Below are 18,062 nucleotides of genomic sequence, written 5' to 3'. Positions count from 1 at the left end.
ACTCGTAGTCTCTGGAGCTCTGCGAACCCCTTCCCTGCAGCAGTGGAAACCTGCCTTCACTGCTCTATGCCAATGCCTCCAGCAACAAACGAAGGGGCTTGAGCCAAACCGAGAACTGGTTTGACACAGCCCTTTTCCCCTTCTTGAATCGCGAGCCCAGTCCTGCCTCAGCACCCAGCTGAGCCAACACAGCCCCGGGCCCGACACCCCGGAGAGGTGAAGCGGTAAAGATGGACCAGGATTTATCAGCGGCTGCAGATGAAAGGCAAGGAGGACCACGGGGGAAGACCGTGGAAAAGCTGATATGGGGCAGGAGTGAAGGGACTCAAGCAGAAACTGGAAGGAGAGACCTCTGCAAATGGGGAATACAGCCTGACACAATGCTCAGTGGAGAGCAAGCTGTCCTTTCCTTCCAGCAGCAAGAGCTCACGGTAAGGAAAAGAGATTGGAGCGGCTGGAAAAGAGCTGGAGCTGAGCTGGCTGTGACAGAGAGACAGACAGACTAGACGGCCTGTTTTCACAAGCTTCTGGTCCATAGTAGAAAAGATGAGTGGCGCTGGCTGGGACGTACAGCTGCTATACGTTATTATACCACATCACCTGCCGTGTTTAGCGGAGCTGAAGAATTTTTCCTGGTTATCCTTGTGCCGCTGAATGTCTTCCAGGAAAGCCGTCCTTCTTGCTTTGAGGTTGCCAAGGGACAGAGCATCCCTCCATTCACTTGGCAATTTGCTCCGCGGTGAATCATCCTCGTTGCAAGGGGACCTGCTGCGAGATGTGTCCTGGTCAGCAGCAGCCATGGTGGCCCTCAGAAGAGTGACTCTTCCCCTGCTCTGAAGGTACAGCCTGCATCCTTTGCTCTTTTCCTCTGAGTCACCCTCCGAAGATTTCCCCCCGTGGCCTGTTATGTACTCTTCATTGTCTCCTGCTTCCCCTTCTGGGCTATCTGCATATTTTATCAGCAAGGGGTTTTTTTCTACTTGCTTCCAGGTCTTTCCTAAAATCTTCTAAGTAATAAGAGGCTGGAGTGGGCGCGTAAATAAAGATCACGTGCAAAAAATGGGGAAAGGAACAGAGACCTTAGGAAGTCTTCCCTTCCACCCTCCCATCCGCCCCAGGGTGATCCGATACTGGAAAGGGACCTGGGAACTCCCCAGCCAGCCAAGAGCTGTGCTGGGAGATCCCTGAGGCCGTGTGGCGACCTCCCCAGTTCAGACCCCAGTCTCCAAGCCTAGATACTGGCCACTGGTACTGGCATTCCCCTGGGTAAGGAGTGTTTGGGTCTCATTACTTCCACTAGACATTTTTGATGACAATCTGCACCTGGAAATCCACTGAAAACACCCACGGGATTGGGGCTTGGGGTAGACGAGCTTTGATGCAACAGTCCCCGTTGCCTCCACCCTGCTTTCACCTGGGCAAGTTCAGCCTCTGGGAGGGTTGACCGCCCTTTGTCAAAGTCCAATCTGACATCACACCCATTGGCAAGGTCCCCACGTGCCTCTCTGACCCTGGGGCACGGTGACCTGGTGATACTGACCCTCTCTGCTCTGCTCTCCTGCCAATGGGCTTCGGAGCTGCCACGTCAGGTCCTGCAGCCAGATTCCCCCTTGGCCATCCGGCATGGGGAACCCCTGCAGGACCACCTGGAGCACAAGCGTTGGGAACCAGGGCGAGGGGCTTGGCATCCCAATTCTGTCCATGAAGCTTGCCCCCAGGCCATTTCCAAAGGAATTAGACAGACAGCACAGTGTCCAAATAAGAAAGTGGAATGATGGAGAGGTGTCCTTAACCACTTTACATCAATTTAATTTATTAGAAGAGGATTTGAACAGATGGAAACAGGAGATCACGTTTCCCTTGGGTGATGCCTCTGCCCAGGGCAGGGTGGTTGGAACTAGATAATCTTTAAGGTCCTTTCCAACCCGAACCATTCCGTGATTCTATGTGTGAGGTGCTGGAGGAGCACCCAAGATCTCAGCAGGACTGTTTTTAGGACCACGCATTTCTCCCTAGGTTTGCAAAGTTTCATAAGGCACCTTTCCAAGAGCACAAAAGCCCCAGACAGGTTTGGGAAGAACACTTGGCAAATCTGAGGCCTTATAGAAGTTGGTTAAATTTGAAGGGAGTGGAAATTAAAAGTGAAGGTCCAGGGAAGAGGATCAGCTTGTGACACTACTGTCGAAGCTTTTAACACAACAGTGGAAACATGCTTCCTGCTGTTTCCATTTTGCCCGTTTCTCACTGAAAAGAGCATCGTTCTGGGGCTGTTGGAGCTGCGAACCTCCAGCCTGAGCCGCAGGTGACGAGGGCAGAGACTGGGGAGCAGGAGGGGTCCAGCCTCCAGGGATCGGCATGGGGACACCGACCAGCCCAGCAGATCCAGGGAGCCAAGGAGGGGGAACCTGGGGAGACTGTGCTCCAGGGCTGCCCCCCGTAGGAGGAAGAACCAGCCCATGGGAAGAGATGTGCCAGGGGATGCTGGTGAAATTAATCTCGCACAAAGACTTTATTTCCCCTTCTTTTTGGTTGGGCTGCGGGGTGGATTGAAAGCTCAGTGGTGTTTATCCCATCACCAGAGCAGTACGTGGATGAAAGCACAGGGTACGGATAACCGTGAAGTGATGCTGGGTGGCAGTGCCTTCACCTAGACCCACAGCCACGGTGTCCTGTAGTCAACAGAGCGACACCAAGCAACGGGCAAAGCCATCTGCCCGTCATTTTCACAGATGGCAAAACAACCGATTTCTTCTCCACTCCCCTTTCACCGATTCTCCCAGAGAGAGAAGCAAGAGCTGAGCCTGGAGGAAGAGAAACCAGCTGAAAAACAGGCACTGAAACTCACTGTGCATCCTGCCCCCTGCTCCTGCACTAATCAACCCGGAGTGGGGGTTTCTCTCCAGCGTTGCAGTGACTGGCAAAGCCCCCCGTCAGAGCACGGGGTTCGTTTCGAAGTTACACATCAAAGTCTGAGCTAGGTGTTAAATTCCCTACAAAATTGATGGAGTTAAATAAATACCATCAGAGATTAGCGTCACCGTAAGGCAGTGCCCGAGATAAGCAGCCCATGGCGTCCTCCGAAGACACCTCTCCGCTGCCGTTAGACAATCTGGGATGGCTGGTTTATTCTAGACACCTGATTTGGAAGCCGAGAGATAAATCCCATCCCTGGTGACTTCCCAGCTACGTGACTGCTTTACCTGCCCATTGCTATCTTGTCATGGGGACGAGATTATAAGAGAGGAGATGAAGACGTGACAGCAAGATGCCTCCCGCTCAGATTTCGGCTGGCAGCTCAGCAGCTCATCCCTGGTAGCGCAGGCAGCGGATAAACTCCCTTCCTTGGGACCGCCGGGAAAACTCTGCCGAGTGACTTAGCACATGGTTTCGCTTCTCAAACTCCCCGGCAGGTGGAAATCGGCAGTCCAGAGCTGCCACCAGGGAAGCAGGTTGCAGTGTGTCGGCTTCCCACACCCTGGTCCTGGAAGGACCCAGCAGCCAGGTCTAGATAAGCAAACCTGCCAAAGGTCGGTTCCAGTTTGAGGCCTCCTTATCAGCCAGGTCTTTTTCACAAGCTATTTCTGTTTGCCTTTCCTCTCCCGGTAACGTGTTAACCTGCAACCAGCAAACACCCTGGGACCTTATTTTCAGGCCTTAGACCCTCAAAAGCCACTTTGCTCTTTGAAATAGTTCATCTTTGCCCACCTTGGCTAAAGGGCTAAAGCTTTCTGTGTCGAGGAGGTCTTCCATCCATCCCCAGTGTGCATCACTCCCTGGGGGCACGCTGGCAGAGCAGAAGTCCCCCAGGTCCATGCCTCCCAGGAGGAGAAGCTGATGCATGCAAAGCCTCCCAGGTAACGGTGTCACAGCCTGTGGGCACATCTTGAGCTGCCAACTCAAGGATAACCCTAACGGGCGTCACTCAAAAGGAAACTGTTGAATGAAAAGCTGACGGACCACTAAGACAGACAATAATAAAGAGAAGAAAAGGCTTCAACATAGGCTATTTGTCCATAAAGACCATCAGAGGACCAAGCGGAGACACCACATATGGGAATCCCACAGCTGGTCTTCCCCCAGGTAGCCCACAGCTGGATCTGCCTTGCTTTTCAGCTCACAGTAGTGGCCCAAAAGGCCAGTGGTGACGTAGAGCTGGAAGATGTGCCCTTGGAAAATGCCATAACACCAAGCCCATTGGGTTTTGGTCCCACTGCAATGTGCAGACCGCTTCCATAGTGATGTTCCCGCCTCCCAGATGCCTGCACGAGAGGGGTACGATGTGCCCCGCTCTCCCCACTCATAGAATAGTTTGGGTTGGAAGGGACCTGTGAAGGTCATCTAGTTCACCAGTCCCTAAGCCACACCATCATCACCCCATAGGGACTTTGGCCCTTTGCAGTCTACAGCGCCTTTAGGAACCAATTAAACGGCAAATCAGAGAGCTCAGGCATGGAATAAAAATGCCCGGTTGGCAAGACAAGGGGTTAGCAGGCTGTGTGGAGCACAACCAGCAAAGCACCCATCTCCTAAAGCCTTTCTCACGCCATTTTTTGCGGGGTAACAGCATTCACGGTCTGAGCCATCGGTGAGCTCCCCCCATCCCCCTCCAGCCTGGCCCTTTAAGTAACTTGAGCCTGCAAATCCCAGTCTCTAACTAAAAGGATGGAAATGCAGTTTCCCCCCCTTCCCCCTTCTGGCTCTTTTCTTTTAAAAGCAAGCATTTCTCCCCCCTTTTCCCTTCTGGTGGGAAGAGATGGTTCACCAAGGGACGGAGCAGCTTTCTGAGCATCCCCCTCCCAGTATCGAGGCAAACTGGCAATTTCCCCACTCCGCAATGCTCCTGGAATTTTTTGCAGTTCTGCTTTTTTTGCAGTTTTCCTCCCCTCCCGCCGGTCTTTGGCAAACCTCAGCTGATTTCCAAACCCCGTCCACCCCCCCGCCCCAGCCCCGTGCCTGCTGGGGGGGTTGGTGCAAAGGTTTAATTATTTGCTTTTCCTCCGGTGCGTAAGGCGGGGATAGGGAGAAGGTCGGGCCCCATCGCCTGACGCCGCAAATCTTGCCCACTTTTGTTGTCTGGTCCCTCTCCCACCCACCCCCCCTTCCTTCCCCAGCTCCTGGAGCCCACCATGAATCCACAGGCGGTTTGGGGATGCGTTTGCCTGCTCTGCTTTTCCTTCCTGAGCACAGCAGAAGGTAAGAGACTTTGGGCTGCTTCGGGTCCAGGGACACAATGGGGTCCGGATACCCCGAGAGGCGGGATGCTCATCCCGGCGGCGCACAAAGAGCCTCCCAGGGCTCGCTGTAACGCAGCATCTCCCTGGTCTCTGGGAGGGAAAAGTTATTGCCACAACAACTGCAAACAGTCCAAGCATCTCCTGAGGAGGTGGGGAAGTTTTTTGGGACCGTGGAAGTCCTTCCTTGGGTGGGGGGGGGTGAAGGAAAACTGAAGAGCTGTAACTTTCCAAACTGCTCCCAGCGCATAAATCTAGAAACTCAGCCTGACTCCCAGAGGAAAGCCCCGGGCAGCGAGCTGGATTTCCATTCATTCCTTTCATTTGTTATTACGACAGAAGTAGCAAGACGGTAAAACATTTCAGAAGCCCAGCAAGCACATCAGATTTGCAGAAGAATTTCAAGTGACTTCAGAAAATAGCTTAGACTGGTTTTAGCATGGCAAAGGCAACCCTTCCCCCTGCAATCATATTTGTATGATTGTATTTGTATGACAAGAGAAGGGGCTCCAAGTGATTCTAGATAAATAAGATTAAAGCAAGGAGTTTTGATCGAAAGCTGCCCCACCAGCTTCATTTTGCTCCATCACAAAGTCAGTGATTTAGTTAAGAGTTGGCAGTTCTGGTGGGAAACACGTGGTATGAAGAATAAGGGCCTCTCATCTCCCCTAAATAAAAATGCTAGCATTGCTCCGGTTAATGCACAATGCTGAAAAGACACTTCAGGACATCCCTCCTGTCCATGGGCACGCTCAGGAAACTTTGCTTCAGGATTAAAGCGTGTCTCTCTGGCATTCTTGAGAAGTCCTGAAGTCCCCAAGGAGGGTCCCGGTTCTGGCCGTTGTTTCTAAGGCAGGACTGGAAACACCAGCAGAAACGGGCTGTCACCCTGAGAACACCCAAATAGCCAAACCGCAGGCACAAATCATTTCCCATGAAATCTTCCCCACATTCTCCCTCAAATGTGTCAGCTATACCTACTGCTTGGTGTCAAAACAACGCTGCCGGGAGGCAAAGTGATGCAGGTCACAAGCATCCCTGGCGAGCCCGGGTCCTCTCAAGGATGGAGGATGCCAGCTGCGGCAAGCGGAGGGACTGAGGTCCACGACCGCGTACCTTCAACTTTTGCATCTTTCCTTAGGGAATTTGCAGCTGCTTTCTTTCCAGCCCGGCACCCTGTATCGATACCACTATTCCCTGGATGTCCAGCTGGACCATACGTCCATGCCGTCCCCACGGGGAGCCTGGCTGCGGGCTGAGGCATTAGTCCAGCTGCAACGGCTCTGGAAGGACCCAGGTGGGGAAGAGCTTCTCCAGGTGCAGGTGGGTGAGGTGGTGAAGCCATTGGACCCAGGTTCTCCTCCTGGGAGCAGGGATACTGTCCTTCCTTACCCCCCTTCCCTTTCTAGCCCAAGCCACCTGAAAAATTACCTCTGTGACCAAGAGGCCATCACCTGCAGGTAATGAGCAGACATGCATGGTCATTGCTTTCTGTCATCTTCTGCTCTCCTAGATCCGTGACCTGAAAGCCCAACACGAGCCAGAAGACAGGAGGCAGCAGGACGGCACCGGAGGTCCCTCTGTGGAGATTGCACTGAGCCAGGAGGCATGGGCAGAGCTCCAGCAGCCGCTGTTCATCTCCTGGAGCAGCGGGAAGGTCAGCTGGACTCCTCCTGGGCTTGCTCATGCCGTCTGCAGAGCACTCCTGCCCGCATCCTGTATTTTCCCAGCTACGAAGCTCGTACGAACTCCTGCTCCACCTCTGGTTTCATATCAAAGCACAAGAAACCAGACAGAGTGGCAAATTTAGGAATATATGGTTTCTCGCAAGGTCCAGCATGACCCTAGATGGAACCCCATCCTCCAAAGGGGCTGCAGGCTCGGCTGGAGCTGCAGCATCCCATGTTGAAAGGGCTTCAGTCCTAACCACGGGATATAAGCTCCTTTCTGACCTTCCCTAAGGCTTTGGAAAACCAGGGCCGGGGGGAAGGGAAATTTTGTGGGCACGCATCCACAAAGCTCATGCTATTGAGGAATACGGTCCTCCTTGTGAAAAATCATTGGGTGTCTACAAGGTGTTGCTTAGGGGCGATGCCTTTCAAGCAAGGAAGGCAGCAGAGAGCCCACAGGCCCTTCCCCCAGAGCCATGCCTGCAGCTAGACACCCCCCTCTTGCCCTCCCAGGTCAAAGCCTTCTACGGGGACGAAGCAGAAAGCATCCTGATCTCCAACCTGAAGCGGGGCGTCGTCAGCCTGCTCCAGCTCCAGCCCCACGCCGGCGCCGCAGTGGAGGTGGGCGCAGAGCCAGGGCCAGGTCCTGCCCGAAAGCCAGGGACCACGTTGCAGCAGGCGGGGGTGGGGGGGGGGATTTGCTTCACCCAGCTCAACCAGCAGCCGGCAAACGGCAGGGGCATCCCTCCCTCCAGAGTCAGGCTGATGCTGCAGTGACCTGTGAACGACAGGGAACAACCACAAAACCCAAAATGCAGGCACAAAGCTGCTGCTGCTGGCGTGCGCCTAAATTTGCAAAAAGCAGATTTCCTGCCCTGATGGACTTGGAGCTCTCCAATACCCCCAGATATGCCCCCGTTTTCAGTTTTTTGATGATTTTTCTATTTATTGGTCCTTTTTATCTGTCCTCGACACAGATCATTTTATTCAGGCTCGATCGAAGCCGATCACCCTTAACCACGGTCACTTACATTTGTGTTTCAGGAGGACGTCTCCGGGAGCTGCCAAGTCACGTATGCTGTGTCCAACCATTCCATCACCAAGACGAAAGATCTCCTCAGCTGCGTGAAGCCCAACTCCGGATTCACCTCCGTAAACAAAGCAAGTCTGTTGCTCTCGCGGTGGCGGGCTCAACTCACATCAAGAACATCCGGGTTGTCCCCAAAATCTCCCTGCAGGTGGGCTTAGAGTCCCACTGCCAGCTGGCTTCAGCCTTCTGCACCAGCCTGGGATGGGGCTCTGGCTTTTAGACCCATACCCAAAGTGGGATGCACGAACATAGCTCCGGAGGAGCATATAGCTTTGAGGCGGGTAGGAGCAGAAAAGATGTCCTGGGTCATCCCATCCCCACCCTTGTAATCGCTTCTGACCTGTCAGCTAGTCCTGCTTGGGAGGGCGGAGGTACAGAAGTGTTTTCTAGACCTCAGACTCATCTGGTTGGGGATTGGGTTGATGGGGGAGAGGACCAAAGACCGCTGCTTGTTTCATTTAAAGCCATAGCCCGCATTGAGCCCTGACATAAGTGGATGGAACTCCATGGGTGGGTCTTAATGCAGTTATACCTGCCATGGTTGGAATTGATGGGTTTTTAAAATATATATATTGCACTGAATTCAATATAAAAATGGACATCTCCGCACAGAGCCGACGGGCTTCAGCAGGGATGTCTACACCTGGCAGTCAGACTCTGAGTGTTCACATAATAACAGCTTTCTGGGGTATGAATGGTGGCAAACTTACCCAAGAAAGTAACAAACCCTGCATGGCGCATTTTTGGCAATAAGGTTTTCCCGCAAGCTCTGCCATCTGGATTGAGGCAACTCTCTGGACTTTGCCCGTATCCGTAGGCGTGACCGCAAATTAACCACACTGCCCAGCTCTGTGAAAGGCAAAGCCTATGGATAAAAAAACCCACCTCAATTAAAATAGTGATATTAATATTACGCATGCCATTTGTTGTCAAAACCCACTGCTTGCACATGGTTCGGCTCTTCCCCTACCCCATGACCAGCCACGTACAAGCCCAGCTGCTCCGATAGCATCTCTTGGCGTGATGCGCGCTCCCCTCGCCAGGGCTGGGAGACAAGGCAGAGGGGAATCCAGCAAGTGTATCATTTCTTTCGTAAGGAAAAAAAGCCGGAGAGCTTCCCCGAGGTCACCGCGCAGCACAGCGAGGAAGATGAGCAATTTCTTTGGCAGGAGCTCGGTGGAAATTGCTGTTGCTTAGCTTTCTCTTTCGCTTGGAGAAGGTCCTTGCTGATGCTCGTCAGACATTGAGGGCCATGCCTCTTCCCACCTGGACCTGAAGGAAGGGTGATGCTTTGGGAGGCATCTATTTAGAGTTTGTGGTCTCCAGGCATCACCCACACCAGGCAGGAGCATCCCCCTCCTCCCTCTGCTGCCCTTTCCTTCTGTGGCAGAGCCAGGGTGACACCGCCTTGTAATGGAAGAGAAAGTCCACGTGGTGTCACCAGTCCATCTCCCCATACCAGCCACCGGTGAGAAGAGAGCTTCCCCACGCTGTTGTCCTCCCCTGGCGTCGCCTTCTCCCACACCCGGGAAGAGGTTGGGGAGAATCCCAATCCCTCCTGGATGTTCCTTTCCTACATTTTGCAAGCGAAGCAGGTGACTTTGTGGCCTGGAAAGCTCTTTTGCTGCTAACAGAGAGGAGAGAAATCTCCTGGGGAGAGGGGAGAAAAGGTTGCACCATTTCTCCTTGCTTTTCCTTTTTCAAGATTTTTGGAGTCCAGTGGCAGCCCACCAGCAGAAGCCAGTACGTGGTGAAAGACAACCTCCTCCAGTTGGTGCTGGCGGAGGAAAGCCACGTGGTGTCTCCAGCCCTGAGGTCCGCCACCGGCATCAAAATCAGCTCAAGGTGAGTGATGGCCCCGTACCGCTGCCCGAGTCAGGCAGCCTGGCATGGGATGAAGGTGCATCAGTTGGAGTTAAGGTTTTGGCTGCTCTCCTGCCAGCTGGCAGCAAGGAGCATGGGGTGTAAAACTGGGGGGACACCAGACACCTTTTGACACCCCGCATCTCCTTCTCCAAACCTTCCTGAACCCAACCAGCCTCTGAGCCAGGGAGGGCGTAAATGACAAAGCACTTCCCAAAGGCTTCTTCTCCCTCCACAGGCAGCAGCTCCAGCTGGTGTCTCCTCCAATGCCCGGCCCAGCAGAGGTGGCCGGACGAAGCCTTGAGGACGTGCTGGCAGGCATAGAGGGACGGCACCAGCCCCTGGGCATGGCCAGCTTGCCCTTCAGGAGGGTCTGCACCCGCTGCCCATCGGTCAGTGGTGCTACACACCCCCGAAACTTGCTACCTGCTCTCCCCCAAGCTGGGCACCCGGGCAGGCTGTAGGATTTGGGGTTAAACCATGGGGTTAAATCATTTGGAGGGGCTGGTTGCCCCTGTTGAGGCAGGATGTGGCCCCGGGAGTGCTGTAGAGCAGCAGCCTGACCTGTTACTTCTCTTAAATGGCATCTAGTGTTGCTACTCATGGTGGAAGAACCCCTCTGTCCGCCCAGTCATGCGTTTCTGTGATGGGAGGAGTAACCTGGTTGCAGTGCTGGCACATCCAGTTGGGTTAAACTCATCACAGGTCCGAGGTCAGGAAACATATCCACCGTAGGTCAGGCTGGGAAGGACAAAGGAGGGGCTATTTCTGCCTCCTCAAGTCCTCCAGGCTTTTCACCTAGGAAATCTGGAATTGCAATGACTTTCAGGCACAGTTTCTCCTGCACATACCACAGACTGGGGCACCTGGGCTTCAGCGCAAGTCCTCAGTGGTGGGGGTGGGAAGCTGCAGTAGATGCCTGCAGGGAACTGCATGAACCCTCATGGGCCCCTCCCACTCCTAAACATTTCCCGAGTGTAAACTTTATGCCCTGATTCAGGGTCAGGGTTAAGAGAGGCTAAATTCCACCTAACAAACCCCATCTTTGCAGCTGAGAGCCTACCTGAAGGCTTTTGACAAACAGAAGGTCAAAGTGGACACCTCGAAGGTGGCAACCACGTGGCGGTTCCAGAGGTTCATCCAGATGCTGCGCAGCGCCAAGAAGAGAGATGTTCTGGAGCTGCTGAGGAGGGCTCCCGAGGAGATGCTGTGAGAATCCTGGGAGCTGTCTTGCCAAAATTGTCTCTCCATGCATGTAGAGCCCTGGCATGACCCTACATTCCTGGCCCTGGCAACCAGGGTGCTGTCCTGACTAGCTCAAATGTACTCTGTTGTTTCTTAATGCCTGTTCTCTACAAACACTGCATGGCTTTTGGGGTATCTTTTTTGCTGGCTTTGGAGCGGAGCGAATGGTCCAGCAAGGCTTTCTGCAAATATCGTTGGAGGTCTGTTATTTACAGACCATTCACCCACAGCCGTAGCATCCACCCCTTGTCAGTGTGGGTGCTGGGGCCTCTCTGCAGCAAAATACCTGGGCATGGGCAAGTTCAGAGCAAGAGCCAACCTTCTAGGTGTTTTTTTAACCCATAAACTGAAGTTCCCGTGAGTTTTAAAGCAAGAGGAAGGCATGGAGAAGAGAAAGGGGGATAAGGAGGTGCACAGGGTACCTTGTTTCTTCTCCAGCTCTATCAATGACCCACTGATAGACCTCCCTCTTCTTGCTGCAGCCCCTTCGTAGTGGAGGCAGCGGTGGCCACGCAGTCGGTGGCATCCTTGGCGGCTCTCTCAGACTTTCTGAATTTCGGCAAGGAACACAAGTCCCTGCTGGAGAAGTTCCTCTACGCAGCAGCCTTCTCTCCCCGGCCTTCAGGAGAGCTTCTCCGCCTGGTGTTAGTAAGTATGGTCGTTCCTCTCCCTCCCCGAGTCCGGGATGGATCCTCACCCCATTTCAGCCAGGAGGGAACAGCAAGCGTTATTTTCCTGAAAAAGGAAAATATGTTTCTGTAGAAATATATCTTCCCGCTCAGGGGATTATTTTATGTGCTTTTAATGGGACACCAGCAATGGGAGTAGATGCTCTTCGGAGAAAAAGCGTTCAGCAGAAAGTGCTTTATGTCGATGCATTACAGATAATAAAAGCTTAATTAAAAGCATTTTATCCAATAAAACTATGCATTGCCTCCTTCAAGGCAGGTAAGAGCTAGTTTTTCCTAACTTCTTTGGGAAAAGCTTTGAGATAATAGGTAAAACATGGTCCTTTCTCTGTCTTTTTCCCCCTTTTTTTTCCCCCAATTTCCTAATACCCCTCTCCTGGTCATCGCCCAGGACAAGCTGGATGGGAAGCAGCTGGCCCCCGAGGTCTGGGAGACGGGCATAGTTGCCGTGGGCTCTCTGGTCGGCAAGCTGTGCCAGCAGAAGCTGTGTGGGCTGCAGGTGGGTCCTCTACAAACCCCCACGTTTGGCTTTTTTGGACCCTCCCTACCTCTTCCAGAGGTGCCCAAAATGCCTCCTGTCCCTCCGCTAATCCTCTTTACCTCCTGCAAACCCCGAGCAGGAGGTGGAGCGTGGGGTGGAGACCATCCTTGGGGGGCTCCGAGGTGCCGAGGAGGAGCCTGAGGTGGTGGTTTACCTGCTGGCCCTGGGGAACGCGGGGCTCCCCGAAACCATCCCCACCCTCCTGGACTACGCCGAGGAGGGTCCCACCGCCGTCACCACTGCAGCCATTTCTGCCCTGCGGCGATTCCCCACTTGGCACATCTCCAGCAAGGTATGAAACGAAGCTGCCAAGGCTTGATGCTTCTCTTCCCACTCAAAGCCAAGCCATCAGGGGTCAAACGGAGCCACCGTTTGCGCATCACCACCCCCAAAACAGCAACGGTTTTAATTGCCCTCATTGCATCAGGTGAAACGAGCCATGAGGAGGATTTTCCATGAGAAGAGGAAGAGCTACGAAAAAACATGTCGCCTGGCCGCTGCGGAAATGCTCCTAGATAATGAACCCTCGCCCATGGATGTCCTCAACATCCTGCTGGCCACCAACGAGCTGGAGATGGAGACGGCAACATTTCTGCTGCTGAAGGTCCAGAACAGCCTGCGTGCTGACCACCACCCGGCAAGGTGGGTCCGGAGGGGATTTGTGCATTCTTCTTTCCTATCTCTACATCACTTTTTTTCCCTCCTCCTCCACACTCTGGCTGTGGCTTTTGGCCTGGCATGCTTCAAAGCATGCGAGCATCGCTTCTTGGAGCTGCCGTTGGGGCTGCCTGGGAATTCCCAGCTGCAGGAGGAGGAAAGAGCAGATGAACCCCACCAAGCCAGCCAAAACCCAGTGTCCCTCCTCCTCCTCCTCCTGCCCCGTGGCAGCAGGACCCAAGCTCATGGCTTCGGCAGAGACCTTGGAGGCCAAAGCACAGCTCGTAACCACATTCATCTCCCTGTCTGCACAGAGCAAACTGAGTAACAACATTTTTCAGAGTTAAGCAGAAGCAGTGCAAAAATATCTGACTGGTTTTGTCCTAATAAACTGGAGGAGAGGGAAATTCCAGGGTAGCCCATGTCTGCTCCTTTCCTTCTTTTTTTTGCTCACACTTCTTTGGGCAACGGAGAGTATTAGTTTGGAAATTTAAATTTCCTTCTTTGTGCAGCCTTCTGTAATAGCAACTGACATTATTATGGACTGTCAGGGGTTGGAAGGGACCTCTGGACATCATCCACTCCAACCTCCTGCCAGAGCAGGGTCACCCAGAGCAGGTTGCACAGGAACGTGTCCAGGCAGGTTTGGAATGTCTCCAGAGAAGGAGTCTCCACAGCCTCTCTCAGAGGTTCCAGTGCTCTGCCACCCTCAAAGGAAAGAAGTTTTCCTTTGTGTTCAGAGGAGGAGGTTCAGAGGAGGTTCCCTCCCTTCCTTCCTTCCCAATGCTGATGTACCCTTTCCCTCTTGCTTCCAGGCAGATAATGAAAGACATCATGAGAGACCCACGGATTAATAACTATAACTTCTTCTCGAAAGCCGGCGTCTCCTCTTCTTTCTCAGGACCTCTGACAGGTGACACCATGGAGAACACTCATCCCAGGGTCCCTTCCAACAGCTAAAGGAGGGGCTGGTGGGGAAAGGCAGCATTTGCAAGAGGCCTCAGCTTTATAGAAAAAGCCCCAAAATCTGAGGTTTTTGAGCATGTCCCCCAGCACCACCTGAGGCTGGCTGGTTGCCACCACCTGAGATACCTTTCTCTGCCACCCCTACAGCAGGAGGGCTGGGCTGCGCCACATGCTTTTCCCAAACCCTGCTCATTTGAAAGAGGAACTTCAGCTGGAGGTGAAACTGACAGTAGACCGTATGTGGGAGTTTCTGTGCTTTTCCCAATAAGTCAAGATATTTAGCTCCGTTCCTCAGTTCCTTAAGTATTTTTAATAAGCTCTTCAAAGAGGAGAGTCCTTGTACCAAGATAAAAATAATCAAACTTCAGAGAGACTGCAACAATTGATGCTTGCTAAATATCTGCTTCAATCTTTGCCCCTCGGCTCTGGTTTCTGTCCCTCTTCGAGTTAGCTCAGTCTAGCCTTGTGGGGAGTAGGTGGAGGCGAGATAGCCAACACCTGGAAGAAAAACATTGCAATGCTAAATCCTTTGATTATTGCAAGAATGGAAGGCGATGGTGCAGAGAAGCTTTCCCCTTTGAATAAATTAGCTTGATCAGCTATTCAATGGCTAACATAGGAGATCTCTGTAGGTCAGCCACCCTGACCATAGATGGGGCAGCTCCACAGGACCAGCCACATTGAGGAGGCCTAAAAATTACTGAGGAGCTCTCGGCTCCTGCCTTTAGATGTACCCAGTGACCCCCCAGTTCCCTCCATCAATCTGGACAAGCTCTTTTAAGAAACCACCCTGTCCTGCTGAGCACTGACTGGGTGGCACCAGGCATAGGGGATGCACTTACCGAGATCCCACCCTTGCACATCCCACCTACGGGCTCTGTGTTTTCTTGTCAGCCTTCATCCCTCCCTGCTGCTCTCCAAGCATTTATGGTCCAGCACTATTCGGTGACTCACTTGCAAAACGACGTGCTGCCCAGGGATGCTTACAGGCCATCTCCTTGCCTTTCAGTCACCCAGGACCTGCTTTCCACCTTCGGGCTTGACCTGCTGTTTTTGGAGGGTGGACTCCTGAGGAAGAGCGTCTCTGACTTCTCGCTGCTCAGCCACGGCCAGTGGCTTCGCGCAGCTCAGGTCTGCTGCTGGGAGAGTGGCTGGGGGGGAACATATGTGGAGAGGAGGGTGACAGCACCAACCCAGTGGTGCCACTGCCCCATCTGTGTCCCCTCTTATCCTCCTTATGGTGCTTGACCTCACTGCTGCACTCAGTGTGCCCTATACCAGAAATACATAAGCACACACTCCCCAGCAGCGATGTGAAGCCAGACAGCTCTGCTCTGAAGAAGGGAGTCCCCAGCTCCCCCAAAAACTAGGGGATGCGACACCGCTGCTGCACAGTGCTCAGGGATAGCTTGGATGCCCCATCCAGCCCACTCCATCCCTGTCCTCCTGCTTCAAAGGGTGCCTATCCAAGGGTTGGACAAGTATAACTCAAATGGCATTGCAGGGCATGAAATGGACTCTCCAGCTTTGCCACGTCTCCACTTCTGTGTTTTAGGTCACTATCGAAGCACAAGGGATGGAGTCGATGCTGGGAGAAAACCTCCTGGAAGGGGAAGAGGAGCCAGAGCTCACAGCCGGGATGTCTGCCATCTTCTTCGATGTTCAGTTGCGGCCGATCGTCTTCTTCCAGGGATACACAGACTTAATGGCCAAGGTCCTGTTAAGCAGCGGAGAACCCACAAGCGTGGTCAAAGGGAACCTTCTACTGATGGACCATCACCAGGTACTGGATGGGGAGGGTGACCTGCCTCCACGCCAGATCCTAGTGAATGCCATAGCATGAGCCAGTGGATTTTAGGTAGGTTACTCACTGCAGATACAGATCTAAGAGCAAGGTGGCACTGTTGGATGTCTCTTGGGATTGGCAAAACAGCGGGAGGGGTGGCTCTGCCATGGGACACATGTGGTTTGAGTTCCTCCCATGCAAGCCCAGCTGCAGGGATGGGATAGATAGTCCACAGATAGTCCCAGCAGCCATGCATCAGCCAAGAGCAGTGCCCGGTCACAGCAAGGTCTGCCTTCTCCATCTTCCAGGTCATTCCTCTGCAGTCTGGCCTCCAAGTGGCCATGAAACTCCAGGGTGGGCTGGGGCTTGACATTTCAGCTGACATGGACGTGAGCATTTGGGAGCAGGAACTGAAGACCAGCATCAACACAAGGTCAGTGGGTGGGAAACTGCTTGGCTTTGGGGATGCGGGGTACCTGGGGGGCTCGGCACCCAGCACGAGGGATGTTCCACCTTAGGCTAGCTTTCCACAGCCCCCTGCTCTCCTCCTGCTGGGTCCAGCTCTTCCTGGTGGACACATCAGGTATGGATCTGGTGGGCACTGGTCAGACCTAAAATTAAGATGCTTATGGGGTTGCATGGTGCCCAGCGCAGGGTGACTGACCCGTGTGGTTCTCTCTCGCAGGGGAAGCCTCGCCATTGATTTCCAGGCAGAACTAGATGCCCCTTTCCTCCAAGCCACCCTGAGAAGCCAGACAGAGGTGGAGACCTCAATCCACTTTGACACCATGCTGAGGTTCTCTGGCAGCCCGGTGCTCATGTGCCTGCAGCTGAGAGAGGAGCAGGTCCCATACAGGTAGTCACTGGCTACTGACAGATACCGTAGAAACATCATGATGTGCTTGAGATAAAGGAGGACTTCCTGGGGAGAGGGGGGGAATTAATGGTTGTACGCTTATTGAGCAGGGTGGGTCAAAACTGGTAGGGATGGGGGAGAGACACCGCAAGTTCATGATGACATTGGTGGAAGCACCATCAGGAGATGGTGAACGTGCTGGTCTGGGAGGAGGCTGAGGTCCACCACCACAAGCTCCTGACCATCTTGCTGTCACCTTGTCCCACAGAGAAATCTTCACAGTTTCCAAGTCCTCCGGGAGCCAGAGCAGCACCGCTCGAAAAGGCAGGCAGGGCACCGTGCCCGGGCGGGAGTTTGCCTTACACCGTGCCAACTCCAAGGTCTGCAACCTCCTGCTGACGGCAGAAGAAGAATAAAGGGAGTCGGAGCACTTTGGGACTGGATAACTGCCCCCTCTCCTGCCACTCACTCCAGTTCTCTGTGAACTCAACCTGAGCTGTCAAGAGCTCTGCCCAACTCTTCCGCAACAATCTTTTAAGAAAAAAAATGCTGCAATAAGGGCATCAGAAGAGACCACAAGAGGAACTAGTGCAGGACAGCCCAGAGGCACCCCTTGCCTGGGGGCTGGAGGGGCCCAGCCTGCCCTCCCCACCCCGAAGGCTGAGATTTCCCCCACCTGAACTCTTCCCCCTGGCAGGGACGGGCTTGCTGGAAGCCAAAACAGTCCTTGTGAAAAAACAGCCTTCCTTTGCAAGTGAATGAGTTCCTCGGAGCCCAAAAAACCCTTCTGCAAGCCTGTACCCCAAAATGACAGGTTTTCTCCCCATTTATCAAAGCAGTCGGGAGGGAGCCCATCTGCATCCAACAGGGAGGAGGTTCCCCAGGGAGGGCATGGATGACCCTCCTTTAATGCACAATTTTGCATCTGCCAGAAGAGTCCAGGAATATTAAAAAAAAAATAATTATTTTTGGAGGAGGTGTGGGGGTTTTAATTTTTTTTAATTTTGTTTTTTTTTTAAATGCAACCACAGAGACGTTCACCCCAGAATAATCCTCAGGGAAAAAGGCAGATCAGCGAGACAAAACGCTGAGTGACCCGTTGCCAGTTATTGTGTGTTCTTTCTGGATTAATTGGAGAAGTTTGCATTTATTTGCAGAGGAAGGCAACTCCGCTCCCTCACAGCTTGGTGCCGTCCTCTTGCTCCTGGGGGCAATTTGTGCTCTGCTGCCAGGGATGGGGCCACATCAGGCAGCAAAAGTGTTGGGCAGGGGGGGAATAGATTGTATTTCAGTGGGGGTCAGATTCACACTCAGAGCGGGGAAAAAAAAAAAAAAAAAAAAGAATGTGGCCCATAGAGCTTTCCCAAAAATTGGATAAGCAAAAGCAAAGTTAAAACAGAGCAGGGGAGAGCGTAGCAAATTGCAAGAGACCCTTCTAAAGAACATGAACCAGCAGCCTCAATCCTCG

General features: G+C 53.2%; 1 protein-coding gene across 1 annotated transcript; it reads left to right on the top strand.

The window, feature by feature from the left end:
* Positions 1-5,007: 5,007 nt before the first annotated feature.
* LOC141745291 (microsomal triglyceride transfer protein-like) lies at positions 5,008-17,567 on the top strand. The gene is made up of 18 exons (XM_074592819.1): positions 5,008-5,193; positions 6,373-6,554; positions 6,745-6,888; positions 7,415-7,522; positions 7,946-8,062; positions 9,697-9,836; positions 10,093-10,246; positions 10,906-11,063; positions 11,582-11,747; positions 12,180-12,287; positions 12,409-12,621; positions 12,757-12,971; positions 13,802-13,899; positions 14,962-15,083; positions 15,508-15,735; positions 16,047-16,171; positions 16,424-16,594; positions 16,863-17,567. The coding sequence occupies exons 1-18, from the start codon at positions 5,127-5,129 to the stop codon at positions 17,008-17,010; spliced, it is 2,664 nt and encodes an 887-aa protein (XP_074448920.1). The 5' UTR covers positions 5,008-5,126; the 3' UTR covers positions 17,011-17,567.
* Positions 17,568-18,062: the final 495 nt, after the last annotated feature.

This window comes from Larus michahellis, chromosome 6, assembly GCF_964199755.1.
Source record: "Larus michahellis chromosome 6, bLarMic1.1, whole genome shotgun sequence".
In the NCBI taxonomy this organism is placed as follows: Eukaryota; Metazoa; Chordata; class Aves; order Charadriiformes; family Laridae; genus Larus; species Larus michahellis.
This window is presented reverse-complemented; position numbering and strand designations above follow the sequence as displayed.

What these genes read in the sequence shown, in the direction of transcription:
- LOC141745291 (XM_074592819.1), top strand. Translation starts at nt 5,127, where the DNA reads ATGAATCCACAGGCGGTTTGGGGATGCGTTTGCCTGCTCTGCTTTTCC. An exon ending in CTTGGCACATCTCCAGCAAG is followed by an intron (nt 12,622 to 12,756) that starts GTATGAAACGAA and finishes TCATTGCATCAG; the next exon opens with GTGAAACGAGCCATGAGGAG. An exon ending in GAGGAGCAGGTCCCATACAG is followed by an intron (nt 16,595 to 16,862) that starts GTAGTCACTGGC and finishes CTTGTCCCACAG; the next exon opens with AGAAATCTTCACAGTTTCCA.